General features: G+C 51.9%; 1 protein-coding gene across 1 annotated transcript; it reads left to right on the forward strand.

Annotated features, from left to right (window-relative positions):
* Positions 1–529: 529 nt before the first annotated feature.
* LOC147972232 (uncharacterized) lies at positions 530–21944 on the forward strand. The gene is given in 13 exon segments (XM_087524265.1): positions 530–642; positions 856–1556; positions 6153–6219; positions 6281–6422; positions 7124–7220; positions 7316–7482; positions 7569–7748; positions 7874–7990; positions 8057–8115; positions 8230–8527; positions 8613–8708; positions 9741–9779; positions 21786–21944. Coding segments are annotated over 13 exon segments (2235 nt in total).
* Positions 21945–23384: the final 1440 nt, after the last annotated feature.

Consider the following 23384-nt stretch of genomic DNA (forward strand, 5'->3'; position numbering starts at 1 on the left):
TCCACCCCGCTAGTGGGAGGAGAGTTGGAGTGGTTTATAAGGGTTTCTCTTCTGCATGCTATTGGAGCTTGAGAAGAGAAGAGGCCCTCGCGCACTCCTCCTCCGCCGCCCGCCTCAGCGCGCCGCGCCGCGGGTTGCGGGATTGAGCCGAGCCGAGCCCACACCTACGCGCTTATTTTTGCCAGTCACTAACGGAGATTTCTCTGACAACATCGGATCGTAGGCTGTCACGGACTCGGACGTGGGTCGAGCCCACTGCGTCTATATAAGTGTGCGGTGTCTCCTAACTCTAGACGCCACGAACAGATCACATCTGCTCACGCCCACCCTTATTCCCTTGCTGCTGCTGCCGCCGGTGACTCCATCCCGTCCGCCGCGTACACGGTCGACGGGAGAGCAGGTCTCCGAAACCACGCCCTTCTGGTTCCTGTACGGGGGGAGGGGCGAATAGGTTTTTGGGCAGCGATTACGCGACTGCTCGCTTCCGATCGTCTACTTCCTCTACGTCCGCGTCGCCTTCATCATCACCATGTCCACCGACACCGAACGTGCCGCCGCCGAGAAAGCTGAAGCCGACAAGAAGGCCGTCGAGGACGCCGCTGCCGCCACCAAAGCCGCGGCCTCTGCATGGCCTACTGGAGGGTATAACTCGTTTATCCCGCTCCTACTGTTTTCTGTTTTAGCCATGCTAGCGTTATACGTAGATCTTTCTGCAATTAGCGTAGTATGTGCTAGCTTGACTGAATATCAGTATGTGTTTATTTGTGTCAATGTCGTGCTAGTGATTTACTCGCGGATTAATTTAATCGAGAAATTGCCTATTTACTCAACAATCCAAAAACCTATTCTGTGTAGGAATTTTTCGGCAAGTGGCTTTGCCGCTGCACTGAAACCGGATAAGTTTACCGATACATACTTTAAGCGTTGGCAGACTAAGACCACGTTATGGCTCACGGCTATGAACATGTTCTGGGTCACCGGTGTCTCCACGGGAACGATTGCTTCTGAACAGGAGAAGGCGTTCAAGGAGGCTACCGTTGTGTTTCTCGGAGCAGTTCTTAGCGTGATCGGAGATAAACTGGTCGATGCATATTTACATGTGCATGTCGCCAAGGAGTTGTGGGAGGCGCTCGAATCTAAATTCGGGGCCGCCGATGCAGGGAGCGAGATGTATATTATAGAGCAGTTCCACGATTACAAGATGGTTGAAAATCGTCCTGTATTGGAGCAGGCTCATGAGATAATATACATTGTTAAGGAGCTTGAACTTCTTAAGTGCGAGTTACTAGGCAAGTTTGTCGCGGGCTGCATAATCGCTAAGCTCCCTAATTCCCGGAGGAACTTTGCCACCACTCTGAAACATCAGAGGCGTGAATTCTCTATGGAGGATGTCATTGGCCATCTGAGTGTTGAGCAGAATTCGAGGGCAAAAGACTCGCATGGAAAAGGGACCGAAGGGACTTCTGTCACCAACATGGTGAACCAGAGGAACCATAACTCCCACAAGCCCAAGGGAAAGAACGGTGTCCAACAGAATACCGACTTTAAGAAGAAGGGTAAGAAAACCTTCAAAAAGAACAAGAAGGATGAGGGCTACTTTACTTGTGGTTCGGTTGAACATTGGGCCAACAAGTGTCCAAACAAGTACAAGAAGCCAGGACAGGACTCCAAGTCTGTCAACATGATTGTGGGCAACAATGAGAATGGTGCATCTGGGTACGGTAATTTATTTACTGTTTTTTCAGTGTTTCAACCCAACGATTGGTGGGTGGACACAGGTGTAGGTGTTCATGTGTGTGCTGACATTTCATTGTTCACTTCTTACCAGGTCATAGGTCACGGGTCCATATTGATGGGGAATGGCGCGAGTGCTTTTGTTCATGGTGTTGGCACGGTCAATCTGAAGTTTACTTCGCGAAGGATCGTGCAGCTGAAGAACGTGCAGCATGTCCCCGCCATCAAGAAGAACCTCGTTAGTGGCTCCCTTCTATGTAGAGAAGGGTTTAAGTTGGTTTTCGAGTCTAATAAATTAGTTGTTACGAAATATGGACTCTTTGTTGGAAAAGGTTATGAGAGCGGAGGGATGTTCCGCCTTTCCCTCGTAGATTTTTGTAATAAAGTCGTGAACCATATTCATTCGAATGTTAATGAATCTGAAGTTTGGCATTCACGTCTTTGTCACATTAGTTTTGGTGTTATGACGCGGCTAGCCAAGTTGGATTTAATCCTGAGTTTCACCTTAGCCAAAGGTTCTAAGTGCCTTTCATGTGTGCAAGCTAAGCAACCTCGCAAGCCTCACAAGGCCGCGGAGGAGAGACACTTGGCACCATTAGAACTCATACATTTTGATCTTTGTGAGATGAATGATGTGTTGACTAAAGGTGAAAAGAAATACTTCATGACATTGATAGATGACTCCACTAGATATTGCTATGTGTATCTGTTAAACACTAAAGATGAGGCTCTACACTACTTTAAAATCTATAAGGCAGAAGTTGAGAAACAACTTGAAAAGAAAATTAAACGAGTCCGGTCAGATCGTGGTGGAGAGTACTTCTCGAGTAAGTTTGATTCTTACTGTGCGGAACATGGCATTATTCATGAGAGGACGCCTCCCTATTCACCTCAGTCAAACGGGGTTGCCGAGCGGAAAAACCGTACTCTAACTGATTTGGTTAACGCCATGTTAGATACATCGGGTTTATCCAAGGCATGGTGGGGGGAGGCTATATTGACGGCATGTCATGTCCTGAATAAAGTTTCGACAAAGGATAATGAGATCACTCCCTATGAGAAATGCGCAAAGAGAAGGATAACACTCTCGTACTTGCGTACTTGGGGCTGTTTGGCGAAAGTCAATGTGCCGATCCCCAAAAAGCATAAGCTTGGACCAAAGACTGTGGACTGCGTTAATTTGGGTTACGCTAAGAACATCGTTGGCTATAGATTTCTATTAGTGAAATCTGTGGTACCTGACCAGAAGGTTGGTGCAATTATGGAGTCTAAGGATGCTACATTCTTCGAGGATATTTTTCCTATGAGAGATATGCAAAGCACTTCTAGACAGGAATCTGAGGAGACTCCTGAACCTGCCATTACTATGGAATATTATGAACAAACACATTATGAAAATCCTGAGGAGGATGACGAGGAAACCCTTGGTAGGGGCAAGAGACAAAGGGCTGCAAAGACCTTTGGTGATGATTTCTTCATGTACCTCATGGATGATACTCCCACTTCTATTTCAGAAGCGTATGCCTCTCCAGAAGCTGACTACTAGAAGGATGCGGTCCGTAGCGAGATGGATTCCATCATGGCTAACGGGAAATGGGAGATCACTGATCGTCCCTATGGTTGCAAACCACTGGGGTGTAAGTGGGTGTTCAAAAAGAAGTTTAGGCCCGATGGTACTATTGAAAAGTACAAGGCTAGGCTTGTGGCCAAGGGCTATGACCAGCAAGAAGAGGAAGATTTCTTCGATACTTATTCACCTGTGGCTAGACTGACCACCATTTGAGTATTACTCTCGTTGGCGGCCTCGCACGGTCTTCTCGTCCATCAGATGGATGTTAAGACAACTTTTCTAAATGGAGAGCTAAAGGAGGAAATCTACATGCAACATCCTAATGGCTTTGTGATAGATGGTCAGGAAAGAAAGGTGTGTAGGTTGATAAAATCTTTATATGGCCTGAAACAAGCACCTAAGCAATGGCATGATAAGTTTAATACAACTCTGACATCTGTTGGTTTCGTTGTTAATGAGGCTGACAAATGTGTATACTATCGCCATGGTGGGGGCGAAGGAGTTATACTGTGCTTGTATGTTGATGACATACTGATATTCGGAACAAACCTCAAAGTCATTGAGGAGGTCAAATCGTTTCTATCTCAGAACTTTGAGATGAAAGACCTTGGTGTGGCTGATGTTATCTTGAACATCAAGCTACTGAGAGATAATGAGGGTGGAATTACACTTATGCAATCCCACTATGTTGAGAAGGTGTTGAGTCGTTTTGGATATTCGGACTGCACTCCATCTCAAACACCATATGATCCTAGCGTATTGATTCGAAAGTCCAAAGGCATGGCTAAAGATCAATTGAGATACTCTCAAATCATTGGTTCACTGATGTACCTAGCGAGTGCAACGAGGCCTGACATCGCGTTTGCTGTGAGCAAACTGAGCCGATTTGTTTCCAAACCGGGTGATGTACATTGGCATGCTGTTAAGAGAGTTATGCGCTATCTGAAAGGTACTATGAACTATGGACTTCACTATACCGGATACCCGTCGGTACTTGAAGGGTATAGTGATGCGAATTGGATCTCTGATGCTGATGAAGGCCACAACTGGGTATATGTTTACTCTTGGAGGTGGCGCTGTTTCCTAGAAGTCTTGCAAGCAAACGATCTTAACGAGATCGACAATGGAAGTAGAATTAACAGCATTAGACACATCTGGTGTTGAAGCGAGATGGCTTCGAGATCTTTTGATGGACTTGCCATTGGTTGATAAACCGGTTCCGGCTATCCTTATGAACTGTGACAATCAGACTGTCATCACCAAGGTGAAGAGTTCAAAGGACAACATGAAGTCCACCAAACACATAAGAATGAGATTAAAAGCTGCCAGAAAATTAAGAAACTCCGGAGTGATAGCGTTGGACTATGTCCATACGGCTAAGAATCTGACAGATCCCTTTACGAAAGGGCTATCACGTGTTGTGATAGATAATGCATCGAGAGAGATGGGTATAAGACCCACATGAGTTGCCATGGTAGTAACCCAACCTATGTGATCGGAGATCCCGTGAATTAGGATCTGGGAAAACAAGCCAGTGGTGAACTGAGGAGAGTAACTATACTAACCCACTCCGTTGGAGATGCAATACTCTCGATACTGTATGGTAGGATGACTATTGTCTTAATGTGTTCCAAAGCTTATGTAAGCAAGATGCTATCCTACAAAGCGATCTTTGGAGGAACACACCTATGTGAACCCGACTGCTGGTCACAGTCTATGAGATTGGGGTGATCTCTAGTAAGCTCATGAATAGGCCAGGAGTGTGACTTATATGCTCCACCCGAGGGGTCAGCCTTCGGCAGCCTAGTACTAGTAAGACATGTAGTGAAACTTCTTTACGCCAAACTGACAATTCAAGGCATAGTCCATTGTTCAGTTGTGAAGAAGTGTAGCTACCTGCTCTACGTGAAGTTCAACCTTAACAGGTCTTCACTGACACACTGGTATATCAAAATAACAATTGGAACAGAGGACACAATGGGCCCTCAAGATCTGGTGGGGGATTTCTGAAATTTGAGATGGGCTCTAGGCCCATATAGCAATTTCTAAAAAATCTCTAAGGGCCCATGTGGGTTATATGGCACTAGGTATAGTGGGAAGTTTAGTCCCACCCCGCTAGTGGGAGGAGAGTTGGAGTGGTTTATAAGGGTTTCTCTTCTACATACTATTGGAGCTTGAGAAGAGAAGAGGCCCTCACGCACTCCTCCTCCGCTGCCCGCCTCGCCACGCCACGCCACGCCTCGTCACGACGCGCCGCGGGTTGCGGGATTGAGCCGAGCCGAGCTCACACCTACACGCTTATTTTTGCCAGTCACTAACGGAGAGTTCTCTGACAGCTGGGCCACGATCTGAGACGTCGGATCGTGGGCTGTCATGGACTCGAACGTGGGTCGAGCCCACGTCTCTCCACGCGGCTGCGTCTATATAAGTGTGCGGTGTCTCCTAACCCTAGACGCCACGAACAGATCACATCTGCTCCACGCGCACGCCCAGCGTCGTTCCCTTGCTGCTGCTGCCGCCGGTGACTCCATCCCGTCCGCCGCGTACATGGTCAAGGGAGAGCAGGTCTCCGAAACCACGCCCTTCTGGTTCCTGTACGGGGTGCGGGGCGAATAGGTTTTTGGGCAGCGATTACGCGACTGCTCGCTTCCGATCGTCTACTTCCTCTACGTCCGTGTCGCCTTCATCATCACCATGTCCACCGACGCCAAACGTGCCGTCGCCGAGAAAGCTGAAGCCGACAAGAAGGCCGCCTAGGACGCCGCTGCAGCCACCAAAGCCGCGGCCTCTGCATGGCCTACTGGAGAGTATAACTCGTTTATCCCGCTCCTACTGTTTTCTGTTTTAGCCATGCTAGCGTTATATGTAGATCTTTCTGCAATTAACGTAGTATGTGCTAGCTTGACTGAATATCAGTATGTGTTTATTTGTGTCAATGTCGTGCTAGTGATTTACTCGTGGATTAATTTAATCGAGAAATTGCCTATTTACTCAACACCTCCGTGAGGATACACTTGTCCGTCTCCGCATTTACGACAAACTTCCCACGGCAGATTTTGTTGCGATCAAGACCAATGACCTGGTGCCGGTGTGCACCTCAGCACATCTTGCCAATCAGGTATGCTAACCAGCAACCCCTTTGATCATGTGCAAACATGGCAACTTTCATATGCAAAACAGAGTCTACATGGAGAATTTGGGCAAGATAGTCTTCTCTTTATGTCATATATATAGTAATGGCCACTGGAAATTTTAGGATATGCGCATGAATTTGATTATTATTTTTCTAAGTAGAAACAGCTAAGGATATATGCAGGACTTTGAGTTGAAGAAGCCAAGTGAGTAGGGTGCAGCTTTCAGGGTCGAGGCGTAAGGACCGACATTAGAGAAACATGTTAGTTAGTGTTCATCTAAAACAGAACTGTAGGTGCTACTAGTTTTTATCTTGCTTCAGAAAGTTAGTTGCTCCAAGCTAAGCTGCCATGTAGAACATTCACAACTTTCCCAAAGCTGTTATTCGTTTCCTTGCATCTAGATCAATATTAATGGCACTGCTAGATGAAGCTTGCATGTCACAAAATACAAAATCATGAACACTATTCCTACACATAGCAGCTTCTACAGTACATTGAGTGCATCGAACCAATTTACTCTGTTGATAAAGTAAACAATCCAGAGTGTCGTTAACGTATATGTGCATAATAGAGGAAAACTTGCATATCATTTCTTGGGTGATTCAAATGGTATGCTCAAGTTTTAGTCTCCACTTTGTGCTTTTTTTTTGGTGTGTGACGAGGATCTCCACTTTGTTGTGGCCAGGTTGGGATTGCTTATCTGAACATGCAGTTTCCCTTTGTGATAAATGGGGTAAAATCAGGAGAGTTCAGAGTGATTGCTACATTGCCGATGACTACAGGTAGCTATAGTATTTATTGTTTCAGTTTATCATCCGACTGTGTGTAACGACTTTGCAAATAACACAGTACAATGCTTCTTTTTTTGGAATTCAAGCCATGTTTTCGACAAGCACAAAGATAGAGGTGAGGCAAGGTAATGAAGTCAGTCAGATGGGAATCGGGCTTCATCACCCCATCTTCCACCCAACTGTTCAAAATCCACCCGAGGCAGCTACAGTAGGTTTGGAAACTGTGTCTCAATTGATAGCTCATATTTCCCAGGTAAATGGTTGCTGTACATAGAGATACACAATATGTGCAATTACACACATGTAAACTAATGAGTATGTGCTTTTCTATTTGTGTAGAAATTTCTGAGTTACAGGAACTCCAAGAGGCCAACGCACGGCAAGTGCTCGGTGGTTCTTTACGGGCCTTACCAGAACAAGGAAATTGCGAGGGGGGTCGCTCACACTATGAACATGATATTCGAATACACTGATGCATCAAAGCTGATAAAAGATTACCCAGATGATTCTATAGCAGCCGTAAGATTTTTTTTCCGTATCCCATATATTCTACCTGACAGCATATTCTCTTTTCGAAAGAAAAAAAGAAATCTTGACAACATAATTAACATTATGTTCTACTTTTTGTTTATCACATATTTTAGGTGGACGAGCTGTTTACAGGGAGGGGCCCGCGTGTATTATTCATTGACACATTTGATAATGTCGCACCTGAAGTAGGAAGAGGTTACAGCTACATCACTGATGTGATAGCTGCCAAGGTAGGCATTGGCAAATATTCTTCAAATTGACCATGATTCACAGAGCTAATCTGATGTATGTTACAGCTTAAGCTCACTTTGGACGAGCCAATGGAGAACCATGTCTTTATCATTGCAGGAGCAAGGTTAGAAAACTGCTTTCATATCTTCTTAATTATGTATTGGTGCATCTTAGAAAATTCTCCACATACAAAAACACTTCTAACCAAATGACTGAATTTTTTTAATTCATTTTTAAGGTGGAGATCCTTCGTAGAACCTGGTATTCATTCACGTGTGAGTGATGTACTATTCTGTAGACCACAAGAAGAACAGCAGGAGTGGGACAGTGTTGGGACGTGTCTCCGGCGCTTGATGACTCTGCCATACAAAGGGGAGCATAGCCGTTGGAGAACACCTAGTGTTGTTCTGTATGGATGGAACTCTTCTCAGATGTGGAACGTTGCCAGCTCGTTTGCTGCGTGTCGTTCTCTCAAGCTTGTGAGAGCTGAAGCATCACATCTTCTCAGGATGTACAACCGCGTTGGACATGCCGCGGTGAAGATATAGCTTATTTGATAACTTCTTCATATATTTAATGTAAGTTTCGATTGATTCTAACTCGGTCTGCTTAAAATTTTAGGTAGCAGACCTTTTCCTGAGAGCGACGTGTGAGGGGCCAGCCTTGTTATTCGTTTACAGTTTCGACACAGTTGGAGATCATGCCATGATAAATGAGGTAAATCTATTCTCTTATTCTTTACTGTATACCGGTAAGTTATTTCATTCCTAGCGAGATGAGCAGCATGTCATTGGCCTACCCAGGATAATGACCAAATCATCCTAAACCCATTGCTCTCACCACTTGCAAAAATTACCAAAATCCACTTAAATTACATTGTTAATTGTCAAAATCATGTGGCGAAGCAAGTAACACATGCTTCTTGCTAAGTAAGCATATGCCTCTAAGTGCACTATAATTGTGTTCCAAATTATCCGGTCTCATGTCCTGGTGGTTAGTTTTAACATGTTCATGTGTGCTTGTAGACAATTGTGGAAAAACATGATCATCACCAAATAGCATAGTGGTTGCAGAGTAATGTGTCCTTTTATTTTCTGCAGATGATTTATTACCATTTAGTGCTGGTAAAACATGGTTGTTTGTCCTTTTACAAAGGTGGTAAAACAGGTTAATTTTGGGAGGGGTAGAGAGCATAAATTGTGAACGTTTTGATTATAAGTTTATTTCCCCTTCATCTTAGAGAGAGACATCCCCATGCCTCTTGAAGTTCTCACAGAACGAGTAGCCTCATTTGGTTTGTAGGAATTTTGTAGGTATTCTATAGGATAGGATTTTCAAAAGAAAAAAACAAAGTCCTTTGAAGCCTAGCCTAGACTCAATGGAAAAATTCCTATCCTAAAGTACACGCTTACTAGCCTAATATTCTGTGCATCCTATATATGAACATATGTTCAGAGTGTCAATAAGGATCAAAGAAATTCAAGTTGAAATGTACGCACTCTGTATATAATAACTAAAATCAATATAACTAAGATCTGATATAAATAGTAGTAACTCATATGATGCATGACTATTTGCTTATGAGAAAAAAAGAAGTTAAATATCTCATAGAAATTCCCGAGGAATGATATTGTTCACTCTCAATTTAGTAGAACTCATGACAAATGCAAATTTTGCTCTTGCTAAATATGGTACGCCCAATTTTACATATTGACTAGTCTTTTCTCTCTTTGATCTTTTCTTTTGCAGCTCCGTGTCCACCTGGACAATATGGACAGGCAGGTCCATGTGTTTTTTTTGACGAAAATGCTGTCAGCGCAGCTTTTCATTGAAAATGTGGGGGTGTGGGGGAACAACATACAGAGAAGTTACAAGAGCATCAAAGGAGAGGCCTAAGATGCCAATCACCATTAACTACCGCTAGTACTGCCCCCTAGTCAGGTTCTCTAGGTCTAAACATCAACAAGCTAGCCCTACGGCGACCTGCAGTATGCCAAGTTCTTGATTCCTCGATCATCCTTTCCAGCACTGCTGAAACATTCGACGATTGATTTTTGAAAATTCTGGCATTGCGCTCGTTCCATATAGTCCACCAAGCTAGTTGCACAAGGGAGCTCCAGTTCTTCTGCTCCGCTCCGGTGATCATGGCGGTGGTTTGCTCCGCCCATTGTGCAATAGATGTGGTGGTTGGTGATGGTGCTATGTCTAGTCGTAGGTTGCAATAGCGCAGAACCGCGTGCCAAATTTGTATCGAGAAGGGGCATGTTGCCAGTAAGTGTAGCACATCTTCCATTGGTCCGTTGCAGAGGGCGCAAGTCGCATCATGTGGCCACCCCTTTTGTGCAAGCACATCAGCAGTGTTGCATCTTCCAAGCATGGCTAGCCAAGCAAAGATTTTGCATTTTCCTGGGGCATCAGATTTCCATATGAAGTTGCCGAAACCCGCCCTGATGCAGCCTTGAAACTGAATTAGGCAGGCCGATTTGGATGAAAACTCGCCATTCGCCGTCCACTTCCAGCTCACACGGTCAGATTCGTCTCGGAGGACAGTATTGTTGATGGACGTCCATAAGGCAGTGAATTCTCTTGTTGCTTGTGCCGACAGGTTACGTTTTAGGTGTCTGATCCATCTTCCATCCCCAATAGCCTGCGCAACCGTGAGGTTTTTCCGTGTGCAGTGTCCGAAGAGCTCGGGGAAAGCGTGCTGCAAACTAACTCCGTGATGCCAGGGCTCCTTCCAAAATAAAATCCGTTCTCCGTTGCCAAGATGGAAAACAACAGAGGCGTTGAAGAGGGCCGTCACCTTGGTGTCAATAGGGAGGTCGAGCCCTTGCCATGGCTTGTGCTGATCGTTCCATGATTGCCAGAGCCATCTCATTCTGAGAGCCAAACTTTGGGCCGATAGGTTGGTGATTCCTAGGCCCCCAAATTCCTTTGGCCTGCATACCAACTTCCAGTTGACAAGACACTTCCCTCCAGCTGCCACCTCACTGCCCGCCCAAAGAAAACCCCGGCGAACTTTGTCGATCAATTTTGCCAGCCATACTGGCAAATGAAGTGCTATCATTTGGAAAACTGGCATCGCCGATAGGACGCTCCTGACTAGGTCCAGTCTCCCATCAAGGGACAACAACGCTAGTTTCCATCCTTTCATCCTCCCCAAAATTTTGTCACGGATCGGCTGCAAGTCCCCCTTTTTAAGATTGGAGTCGGATAGAGGCATGCCAAGATATTTGCATGGGAAATCCTTGATTGGGCAGCCAAGGTCTTGTAGCAGGTCTGTAAGGGTTATCCCGTCGCAGCAAATAGGGGTAACTGAAGATTTCGCCAGGTTGGTGTGCAGCCCTGCGGCGTCTCCAAAAAGCCGTAGTAGTTGCATGACCAGGAGCACCTCTCTTCTGGCCGGGTTGATGAATGTAATCGCGTCATCAGCATACAACGAAGTTCTGAAGGAATGTTGTGTTGCCCAATCGGACCCAGGATCCCCATGCTCACTGCTTTGTCAAACAGCACAGCTAGGCAGTCCATCACAAGGACGAACAAGAGCGGGGAGAGAGGATCTCCCTGCCTTAGGCCCCTTTGTAAGCTAATTCTCTCCGATAGCTCTCCATTAACCAAGACTTTAGTGGATGCCGATCTGAGCAGAGCAGCCAGGCAATTTGTGAATTTTCTTCCAAAGCCCCTTGCCACAAGTAACTCGAGTAGGAACTCCCAGGAGACCGTATCAAAAGCTCATTGAATATCTATTTTGAGCATCAGTGCTGGTGTTTTGGATTTGTGAAAAGCCTTCGCCATGCCATTGACGTAACAAAAATTGTCTTGAATGGCCCGGCCTTTGATGAAGGCATTCTGACATGGTCTGATTAGGTCTTTCATCCTTCTCTGCAAACGTGTTGCAAGAATTTTGGTTACCAACTTGGCGAAGCTACATACTAGGCTGATGGGCCTGAAGTCTTTGGCGTGGATGGCTTCTGGAGTTTTGGGCAGCAGCACCATGGTTGCCTGATTCAGACGATGGAGGTTGGCCGTGGAATCTTGCTGTACGGCCTTGACGGCAGCGACTAGGTCGGTCTTGATAATGGGCCAACATCTTTGGTAAAAGAATCCTGTGAAACCATCAGGTCCCGGCGCTCGGTTCCCATCCAGTTCCTTGATATTGGCGAGGATCTCTTCTTCAGTGATAGGTTCATCCATATCGGTCATGTCAATCCTCTCATATCCAAGCATCGCCAGATTGAGACGTCTTTTTCTGCTTTCTTTCACGCCGAAGATCGGTTCGAAGAAGTTGTGCATGGCTTTCACTTTGGCATCTTGGTCAGTGATGATTACCCCGCCCACCATCAGCCGGATGATGTAGTTCTTACGGCGCCGCGCTGATGCTTTGTTCTTGAAGAAGCGGCCCCCTGCATCCCCCTCTTTTATTCCCTGAACTCTTGATTTTTGCCTCCATATAGCTCGGTCAAGCGCAGCATACCCAAGCCGTTGCACCTTCAGAAGTGCTCTGAATTGCCTTTCCTCTGTTGTCAGACTTCTAACGTCCATGTCTTTGTCCATCTGTCCGATGGGCTCACTTGTGATCGCCGCTTTCAATTTGATGTCGTTGCAGAATTGAGCCTGCCATCGTCGAAGCCCTTTTGCCGTGGCGTCGAGCTTCCCCGCGAATGTGGCAATCGGGTCGCCAGAGGTTGGTGCCGTGTTCCAAGTGTTGCGAACAGTTTCCTCGAACCCCTCCAACTTCAGCCAGTGGTTCTGAAATCTGAAACTCCGGTTGTGTTTGAAAGCCATCTCACAATTCAGTAGTAAAGGACAGTGGTATGAAATTTCAGATGACAGTGCCTGGAGCATGTAGTTTGGCATCGCCTCCTCCCACTCCCCATTTATCAGGATCCGATCAAGCTTCACCATGGTTGCACGCTCCTGCTCATTGCTCCATGTGTACCTATGCCCGTGTAGGTAAAGGTCTTTCAGCTGCAGCTCATTGATGAAGTTCTGAAACGCAGCGAGGCATCTTCGGTTTATCCGTGAGTTGCTCTTGTCATCGGCCCGTGCAATGAGGTTGAAGTCGCCAACGAGTGCCAGGGCCGTGCCAGGGCTGCAGGAAGGTGATTTTTTGTTCCCAACCTTGCGGCCCATACACTGTGATAATCCCCATGGGCTCCCCTTGTGCTGTCTCCCCTACAACAGTCACTGAATTGTCTTGAATCGCAATGGTGGAAAAGGTGTAATGATCCCCTTTCCAAGCCATCAGGACACCACCTCTAGTCCCATCAGCCGGCAAGTAGGCAAATTCAGTGAAGTCGGCGCCACAACATTGATGCACAACAGCCCGATCAATGAAGGATAATTTCGTCTCTTGCAAACACACTAGAGTTACATTGTTACGATACACCAACTCCTTGACTACCGTCCTCCTAGCTGGGTTGTTAAGCCCCCTGACATTCCACACTAACAGGTTGTCTTCCATTGGGACACATGATCGACGCACTGCCCGCGGTGCTGCCTATGCCGAAACCGGCATCGGCAGAGCACCCCTTTTGCCAGCCCTAGCCAAAGCAGAGAGAGCTTCCAGTTGGACTGGCGAGAGCGGTTCCTCGAACGCCTTTGAGTAGGCCAGAAGGCGCTGGTGTTCTGACTCGCCCCGCTCCAGGATTGCAAGCCCGCGCTTGGACATGACCAGGCGCCTTGCCTACCTCATGATGTTCCCCTCGGCCTCCGGGAACAGTTTCTTCTTACAGCTCAGACGGTAGCTGCATCGAGTAGCCGTGGTCGGAGTCTTCGCTGGGCGGCGCGGTTGACCACGCTTCAGCTTTGGAGCTTGCAGGAGAGCTGGCTCTAGCGGCGCAGCGACGAGTTCCAAAAAACGCGCCGTGGCTTGGTCATGTGTCATCAGCAGCTCGCAGGCTTCGCCACCTGCCAAGCCCAAAGACTGCATCCCACTTGGTGTATCCGCGGCCCCAAGCGGCCCTGTCCCGCCCCTGATGGCATGGGCCTCGCCATCTGCCAAGCCCAACAGTTGTATGTCAGTTGGTGTAGTGGTGGCCCCGAGGAGCCCGGCGTCATCCAAGCTGGCCTGCACGGTCATTAGCAGCTCGTCATCAGCCGGTCCCACCAGGACTGGTTTCCCACGCCCCGCAACCGGCGAGTCAGCCTGTGTGATAGGGCAAGTAGCAGCGTCTTCCCGACCAACCGACAGCGCCATCACCGCCTGCACCAGACAAGAGGGAGCTGCACCTGTCAGATCCGAGGCCTCAGGCGTGCAGCACAGGCCAGTCGACATTGGCGGGGAAGTGGTGGCCCGCGTATCTCCGCTACCAGTGGAAAAGGAGGCAGCCTTCTCTAGCTGCAGGGGCAGGCTGGCTTGAAGGGCCCCCTCGTTAGTCCGTCCTGCGTCCTCTAGCGCTTGTCGGGGCATAGCTGGGCTCACCCATGCTCGCAGGACCGAGGAGGAGGTCAGCGGTCCCACGTGCCCAGCATGCATTGGGGTGACCGCATGCGACGTACCCGGCAGGAGCGCATGGGCCAGCCCCTCCGTTGCGGCTTTGCCAGCGCCGTCGTCGATGCCCGCCTCCTCGTCGGCAGGACCGAAGGCGATGTCCGCCAGCACCATTGCCGTCTTGGCGAAGCGTTCCTCTAGTTGCAGCACCCCTGGGACTCGGCAGTAGTTGCCGGAGTATGGGCGCCCATTGCGGCGGCGCCCTCTCTGCTCAGCCAGGGAGAGGCCAAAACCAGTCCTGCCCCTGGTCACCTCGTCGGAGACCCCATGCTCCCATGGATGCGGCATCTCCTCAGGTGGCGGCGCGTCGTCTTCTTCGTCCTCGTTGCCCCCTTCACGGCGGACCGCGTACTTCGGGCGGGGCGGGTAGTAGGTGACCGTGTCGACGTGAACGAGCACGGGGTAGTGCAGCTTGCGGGGCAGATGCTCGGTGCAAGCGCAGGTCTCGTTGCCGCCCCCCTCCAGCCCAAAGCCCGACGGGAGGGAAACATGAGTCAGCGGGTCGGGACAGTGAGTCCGGGGCCGCACAGTGAGCACCGTCTCCGTCGGGATCTCGTCGGGGTCTCCCACCCACACGCGTGCGACGAAGTAGGAGAGGTCAATCTTGTCGAAGGACTCGATTGCCACCTGGTAGATGAGGCATTCGGGCAGTAGATCTTGCGCTGTTTGAAGGGTGAACTCTTGAGGTGGGATGCCCTGGATGAATAGGCGGCCGCTGTATCTGCACTTGATGGAGGTGGAGAAGGTGAGGCGGTTCCACCGGCGTACCAGCAGAGGAGTGCCGTGGAGGTGCAGCATGTCGAAACCGCGGACCCCATCGAACCAACGCCGGTGGGAGAAACACACGAAGAAGGATCCTGGCTGCATCAAGGAGACCTGGAAGCCGTTGGAGGGAACCTCGGATAACTCCGAGCGGATAGCCGCCGCGATGTCAGCCGGCCCCAACGCAGGCCGCGAGCCCGCCACCGTGATCACCAGGGCGGAGTTGTGGAGGCGCGCCTCTTCATCAAGCGCCTCCTACGTCTCCTCGATCAGGCAAAGGGGCAGGCTGAAGCGGTAGCCAAGGCCCAGAGGGAGGCGGCTCCCGCAGAGACGGAGGCGGAAAGCTCGCGCAGCCAGCCTCCGCTGCTCGCCGTTCCTCTCCGAGCCGTGGCCCCCGACACCCCGTTGCCCTTGGCGGAGGAGATCATCCAAGACCCGCTGCTGTTGGAGAGGGAGGAGGAGCCCGTGGCCTTGGCCGGGAGAGCGCCGCCTGCGGCGCCAACCGGAGCGGGCCAAGGCGGTCAATCGTCAGCGGCGCCGGAGGAGCCGGCCGGAGGTGAGCCAGAGAGCAGGGCCGGCCTCAAGGTGCAGCTGGCGACGGGCTGGCGTGCTGGAGGAGGCGCTGCTCCGCCGGAGTTGCGCCGAGCCGCGGGCGCAGGCCAGCCGGCTGGAGATCTGGAGGCGGCCAGCACCGCCGTGTCCGAGTGGACTCCCAGCGGGGGGACCAGCGAGCTGGATGCAGCGGCTCAAGGGGTCCGGAGCCGGCTACAAGCTCAAGCCGCCCTGTTGCAACAGCTCAACCAAGAGTTCTTGTCAACGTGAACCACTATCCGGGTGAGTCCTTCGCTCTTAGCTGCTTTGCTTTCTTGATTTCTTCCGTGAGGGCGCGTCAGCGCACCCACTGGGTGTAGTCCCCGAGATCCGGGCCGACTGCTGCGCAGTCGGGTCGGATCTTTCTCGACGGCCACCTTACTTTGCTTTCTTTCTAAACTTTCAGGAATACCACAACCTTCGTGCTGCCGCCTTCGACTCCCAGGCTCGAGAGTTGAGCCGGCGGACCGACGACCTGGCCGACAGCCGAAGTAAGTACTTGGTTTTGTTTATCTCCTGTGGGGGCACGTCAGCGCACCCACTGGGTGTAGTCCCCGAGATTCGGGCCGACTGCTGCGCAGTCGGGTCGAATCTTTCTTGACGACACTTTTCTTATTGATCTTTCTTCTTTCTTTGTCTTAAGGGGCCAACGCCGACTTGAGGAAGGAGCTTGGCGAAGCGAAGGCCGCCCTTTACGCCAAAGAGGCCGAGTGCACTGCCTTGGCCCAGGAACGGGATCGCCTGGCCAAGAAGCTGGCCGATCAAGAGGAAAGCCACAAAGCGGGAAAGTGAAGACGCCTTGATGGCGGAGTATGAGATGGCGGCGGCGACCTGGTCTGAGACCCGGCGAGGCCTGGACGAAGGCTTCGGCCGGATCGAAGACTTGATCGACGGTAAGCTGCCTTCCTCGGCCCTCTCCTGCCGCTTGCCGCTTGGGTTTTTTGACTTATCCTGAGCTCTTGCTTGTTGTTTCTTGCAAATTACTTCCCAGGCTACTCCGCCTTCGCCGCCCAAAGCATTGAGGCCCATCGCGAGGCGCGCCGGCAAGCGGGGGCCGACATCGCGCCGGATGCAAACCGGACCCTTGAGGAGCAGCTTCTGGCTGTCCAGGCATGGTTGCAGCCGGCTCATCGGACGCTTCGCCGGCTCCAACGTGCCGGGGCGCAAGTGCTGGCCGCCCTCTGGCCCGGCAAGATGATCCCCCGCACTCTGAGCCGAACTGCCGACTGGCTGGAAGTCGCAGTTGGTCGCTTCGAAGCTTGGAAAGCGTCAGCGGCCCGCCTCGGAGCCGGGCGGGCGTTGGAATTCGTCCGGGCTTGGTACCCAGGGCTGAGCCTGGACCAGCTGCGCACTTGGCGGATGGAGGCCGATGCGGAGCTGGAGGCGGTGAGGCCGGCTATCGCCCAGCGGGCTTCAACGATCGCCGAGTGCACCGACATCAGCGTTTTCGCACCCGAAATCAATGATGACGGTGTCGCGCAGCCGGAGGAGTGGTTCGGGCTGAACCCGGCGGTGGGCGAGGACTCGGCGGAGGAGATCGCCTGCAGCGACGAGGGCGAAGAAGACGAAGACGACGACGGCGGAGACATCGAGCCGGCTGGTGGAACAACCAGCCGACCTCAGGCCGACCGTGCCTCCAGCAACGAGGTGCGTGGAAGCGCGCCCTCTGCGGGAGGCGGCGACCAAACCGAAGTTCGTCAGCCGGCCGCTCCTTCAGCCGGCGCGACCGTCTCCGCCAACCAGTCGGCCGCTCCGCCAGCTTGACCTGCCATCTTTATCTTTCCTGCTTTGTTGTCTTTGAACAATCTTTTGTTAAGTTTTGCAGTTCCACCCACTGGGGGTGTATCCAAACTATGTTGAATGCTGGCCTCTAGGAGGTCTTTTTGTGTAAATATTATCATGTGCATGTTTGGTTTCCATTCGCGTATGCTTGTTTATCCTTAGGCTTTTTCCTTTGCCGCCTTCCCTCTTTGGGGAGGCAAGTACTTGAGCTTTCTTGGATTTAAAGTAAAGTGAATGGAAACCGGCCGTCCGGCTACTCTGGTAGCCGGTCGGCGGTGTGGGAAAAACCGGCTTTGTTATATTAGTCCGTTAGTCCCTAGCCGTTTTTCGTGTGGGCGGTCGTTCCTACCTTTAACCCTTGCCAGCCGGACAGCCGGTTCTTCGAACTGCGACTTTTGGCAAGGGAAGGCTTGAGAGCTGGCACACTACTTGTCTGACTGCGGGTAGGACTTCTAATATAACTTCAGTCGGCCAGTCCCCGAGCCGACTAGTCGGACTCGGTGCCGGACGGAATAAGTAAATGATACGACAAGCATGATATTTTTCATTCATAAATAAGGGATGGCAGTCCCCGAGCCCTCCGGGTCGTGTGGTTGGACGGCTTCGCGCCGCTGTGGAACTTGCAAGGGGCGTCAAGGGTTTGCTCGTAGGAGAAGGCGGGCTGCCAAGCCGGCCTGCCGCCCTTGGGCTTCTTGGGCGCCGGTCGTTCTTCAGGCGGCGCATCTTCGACCGTGGCCACCTGCCGGCTAGCGGGAGGTGGCGCGGGGCCCTTGCGCTTGTTGTCGTTCGAGTTGGGGTGTCGGCCGGGTTCTCCAGCCGGCGTCTTGGGCGCCGGGTTGAGCACCTTTCCGGACGCGTCTACCCGAAGCTCGGTCTTCATCGAGGAGTCGGCGGTAGCGTACTTGTCCGCTATGTCCAGAAGCTCGTCGAGAGTAGCCGGCTCATCGTAGAGGAGCTTGTGCTTGAGGAGGGTGCCTTCTCAGCATCCGGCTGTGAAGTACTCTATGGCTTGTACCTCGTGCACCCCTTCACAGGAGTTGCGGAGCTCGGCCCAACGCGTGAGGTAATCGCGAGTGGACTCGGCGGGGCCTTGCACGCACAAGGAAAGCTGTCTGGGCTTGGGAGCCCGCTTGTAGGTGCTGGTGAAGTTGCGGATGAAGGCTTCTGTGAAGTCTAGCCAGCTGTTGATGCTACGCGGCTTGAGGCTGTTGAGCCAGGTCCGCGCCGTGCCCTGCAGCATGAGGGGCACGTACTTCACGGTGACGCGCCGATTGCCATTGGCGATGCTAACTGCGGTGGAGTAGTCGATCAACCAATCTTCCGGTTTCACGGAGCCGTTGTACTTGGGCGTGTCTCTTGGGAGCGAGAACCCTTTGGGAAAGGGCTCGTCGCGGATGCAGGGGCCAAAGCAAGGCGGGCCGACATCGTCTTCTTCTTCCAATGCCAGGGATCGCGCCAGGCGGTCGATCCGATGACGGGCGTCGTTCTCGCCGATTCCTTCGCGGCGGCCCAGCCGGCCGCTGAGAGTCGGGTGCGCCACTGGCGGTGAGGCGGGATATCTCTCTCCACGGGGCGGAGGCGGAGGCGGGTCGCCCCGCCACTCCATGGCTCGGGGATGACCGTCCGCGTCCCGCTCGATGGAGATCCGGGTCCGGCTGCGGCTGGTAGCCGGCTCCTTCTCGCGTCGCGCGCGGGTATCGCTCGTAGTCGGCGTCCGGGACGTCGCGCCGTGCTCTCGGCGCGGGGGAAGGCTTTCCGCGCGAGCGTCGGCTTCGTGCCGCCGTGTGGCGGCGTCAATCAACTGTTGGATGCGCCGGGTCATGTGGGGAAGGTCTTCGGCTTCCAGGCCGTCCAGCTCGTCTACGGCCGCCTGGGCGGCACGCAAGTTCTCGAGTGGAGTGGCATAGACCGGGCGGTCGACTCCCAGTGTGTCGGCGATGACGGCGCCGCGTTGCTTGACAAGGCCGGCCCGGCTTGGCCCGCCCGGGGCCGGCGTGCCGAAGGCGGCGCGGTCAGCCTCGCGCCGGTAGGCCTCAGTGAGGCGTCTTACGGAGGCCATCCTCTGGCCCTCTGCGAGGAGGGCGAGGCGGCGTGCTTCCAAGGCTTCGTCGTCGGCGTCGGCCGGGAGAGGAGCGGACAAGTCGTGGGCCGCCGCGCGCGAGGTGTCGCGGGCGCTCTCGTCGGCCGGGCCGCCGTGGCCGACAACCATCACTTCGGCGGCGACAGCATCGTGGCCGTCGGCTCGAGGAAGCGGGTCGTTGTAGATCGCGACGTTGGTGGGGAAGGCGTCGTAGGAGGCCGTGTCGGAGTCGACAGGCATCGGGTCGGTGGAACCAACCGACTCCAGGTCCGCAGCGGGCTCGCTGGAGACATGGAGCTGGCCGAGAAGGTTGGCGAGGCAGTCAGTGCCCGCATCGGAGGCGAGCTCGTCGGGGATGAAGGTCTCGTCGGGGAGATCGGCGAGGCCGCTTGCCGCGCAGATGCTGGTGACGCCTTGCAGCGCGTCGTGGCAAGCGCCATCGGGCGTGCCGGGCTGGCTACGCTCGCTGGGGAGGAAGAGAGTTCCCGTCCAGAACAGGTCTCCGGACGACGGTGCGCCTGGCCCCACGGTGGGCGCCAACTGTCGTGGTTTTTCTCACGGGGGGCTTGCGAGTCGATAGATGCCATAAGGGCTTAGTGTGTGGGTAAGACTGCTGCTGATAGGCCCGGGAGCGGGTATGCGAGTAGCACGCGGTGGTTTACCTAGCTTCGGAGCTCTCCAGAGAGATAATACTCCTACTGCTGCATGTCTGAGTGTATCTGATATATCTAGTACAAAGTGCTCCTGGAGCTGTATCTGAGATCAGTACCATGGGTATCTGACTTGGTGTATGCCTGCATGAGACATGCTCTAGTGGCCGGCTATGCCCATGGCCTATGGCCGAATGGATATGTGTGAACTCATGCGTCTGTGTGTGTGGATGGATGGATGGGTGTGTGCCTTATATAGGCATGGCTAGCTTAGCATGTAAGCTATGTGGTGGCATGGGAGCAAGGGGGTATGGTGGGGTGTCATGCTTGTCCCCTGAGTCACTTCATAAATAGTGCCAGGGGACAAGTGACACTATACATGATGGCATCGAGGTACAGCCGTCTCGTCCGCGGTATGGCCGCCACGTCGGGGTTTTGTCGGTGTCGGGCTGCAGTCGGCAGCCGACTGGTTGGCGCAGTCGGCAGCCGGCTGGTTGGCGCAGTCGGCAGCCGGCTGGGGAGCCGGCGGAAGCGGCCGGGCAGTCGGACTGAGGGGCTTTGCCAACCCCGATGTCTTGAAATATCATCTTGCCGTCTTCGGGGTATCCGTGTCCAATTACTCCGACAGGTCCAGTGGAGGAGGTGGTGTGGCTGGTGGGAACACAACCCTTGAAAGGGCAGGCGCGCGGTGGTGGTCTGGGTGCTCCGGGGGGAAGACCAGGCGAGAGTGCACCGGTGCAGGCGGATGGCGGGGCGGTGGCGGTGGAAGGGGTGGGCAGCGGCGTGGCTCCTCAAGGGAGGATAGGGGAACACGCGGGAGGTGGCGGGACGGGCACTTGTGGGTGGTGTGACCTAGGACCAGGCAGTGGAGGCACCGGACTTTGCTCTTGCAGGAAGCGACCCTGTGGGAGGAGCTCAGGCAGCGAAAACACCTACCATGAAGGTCTGCCTTATAGCCTGAGGTGCCATGATTGTGGTGGGTGGGGTTGGTGGTTCGGCACAGAGCGTTAATGGCGTCGGTGCTCCCCGAGGGTTGGCCGCGCCCTCCCTTCTTGCCCTTGTGTCTGACCTCTTGCCATTCCGATGAAACGGCGTGGCCATGCTCCTGTGAGCTCGCAGGCACGCTCGGAACAGTGGCCCTGCAGCACTCGCCCACCACCACAATAGATTGAAGGCGCGGCCGTGGCTGAGCCGGCATTGAAGGCGCCGGGGTAGGCATCGTAGGCACCGGGGCGGGCATTGAAGGCGCCGAGCGAACCATATTGGCAAAAGATCTTGCCGGTGAAGTACGGGGGACCCCTCGTCCGAGAGGCACACCCGCTCAGAGAAGGCGTGGCTAGGGGGGGATGCCATGGCGTCCATGTGTTTGTTGCTGTTAGGTTAGTTCAATCACATAGCTAATCAATGCAATAAAATGTATTTCCCATCCGAAGTAGTGCTAAATTGCTAAATTTTGCAGGTGGTGGTAACTGATGAGTCCGCAACTCCTAGAAGCTGGCAGACTCGATAAGCAGGTGTTCTGTGGAACAGCCACAACGAAGGTGCTATGGGACTATGTTGGGAACCAACTGCTTCAGGTAGATGATAATGAATAGCTGGCCATTTTTTCCAGCTAATTGTTACCGTTGGTACCTGTGTTTTCAAGGGAGCTAGCTAGTTTGATATAGGCTGGCTCATTCCTTTTAATTTCCTTTTCCCAGACCATTGTTGATGTTTAATTCAGCTCCTTTGACTTAATATTAACATGTACTTCAGCTTTTCTTCTATGTCTTGGAACATGGTTCAGTAATTTGGTTCTAACATAGTATGGAAATGATGATTGATACATCATCAGCAGTCCAGAGGACCATAGGCTGCAACCTGTCCAAGTACCCTTTCAGAACAGACAGGCAATCAATGGATGATGATGGTTTGTGTGAAGATTGATTGCATCAGATTAAATTTCTTGTATCATACTTTCAGTGCAATACAATCGCTGCCTTTTGTGGTTATGTTCAATGCCTGAATTCGCTGTGTTTGATCACTAATTCTGTATAAACTTGGAGGGTTATCAGCCACCAAACAATTTGGGCATAGATGTGTTAATTATGAATGCTTTATTTCAGACCATTATTATTCTCATGCTAACTTTTGTGCCCTACTGTTTGATGCATTCTTTCTTTGCGAAAAGTAGGTGGGGGCTCACATGGCCATACTTACAAGATCCTAAATCATTACTTTTGTGATACAGGGATCACTAGAACTCTAGTTTTGTAAATTTTATGAAAAATATGAAACCACCGCCCTAGTAAAATTTGAATTGTATTCCAGGTGAGCATGAGTGAGCCGGTGGCCACCCCAACCACGGCGGCAGCCTTAAGCCGCCAATCCCGCTCCAGCACCCATGACGGGGACCTAAGCCTTGTCTCTGGCTCCTCTGCTAACAGATTCGGGCGATAACGTGGGTGTCATTTGGTTCGGTTTGCACTACGTCCTCATCAGGAAGACACCGCCGCTCTCCCTGTTAGCGTTCTTCGGGGATCTCACGGCCAACCAGCGGCCCTTCGCTTCATCCAGATGCCAACTTCCCCAACCACGATGCCGCCACGACAAGGGGACCTCCCACCATCGCTCCACCACAACTGATGACGTTGTTGTTGCTCGTGCCACCCAATTGTGATGCACAACATCGCACACCTCTCCTTCGTCCTTGGGGAAGGGCGCTTTTGCTTCCATCACCGTGTCTCTGGTTTAGCCTCTAGTTGCTGTGTGCATTTCGCATCATGTTTTCATTAGTGTTTTTGCACTGTAGTGGTAGGGGTTTTCGTATCTTATAGCTGTTGTTTTTCCCTTTTGTCACAACTTCACTAAGAGTACAAAATCGCTTTAACTATTGATCAGACACCTAAAAGTAAAGTTAGGGTCAGTCAATTGTTAGGATAAAGAATATGGCGAAGAAAAACAACAAACTCTTCATATGCGCAATCAAGAAGTTATCAGTCAACTATAGGATGATACTAACTATCTTACCTTGTCTTTTTTTTATGCACACCATT

Source organism: Triticum urartu, chromosome 5A, assembly GCF_056163025.1.
Source record: "Triticum urartu cultivar PI428250 chromosome 5A, HENAU_Tu73, whole genome shotgun sequence".
NCBI classification, from domain to species: domain Eukaryota; kingdom Viridiplantae; phylum Streptophyta; class Magnoliopsida; order Poales; family Poaceae; genus Triticum; species Triticum urartu.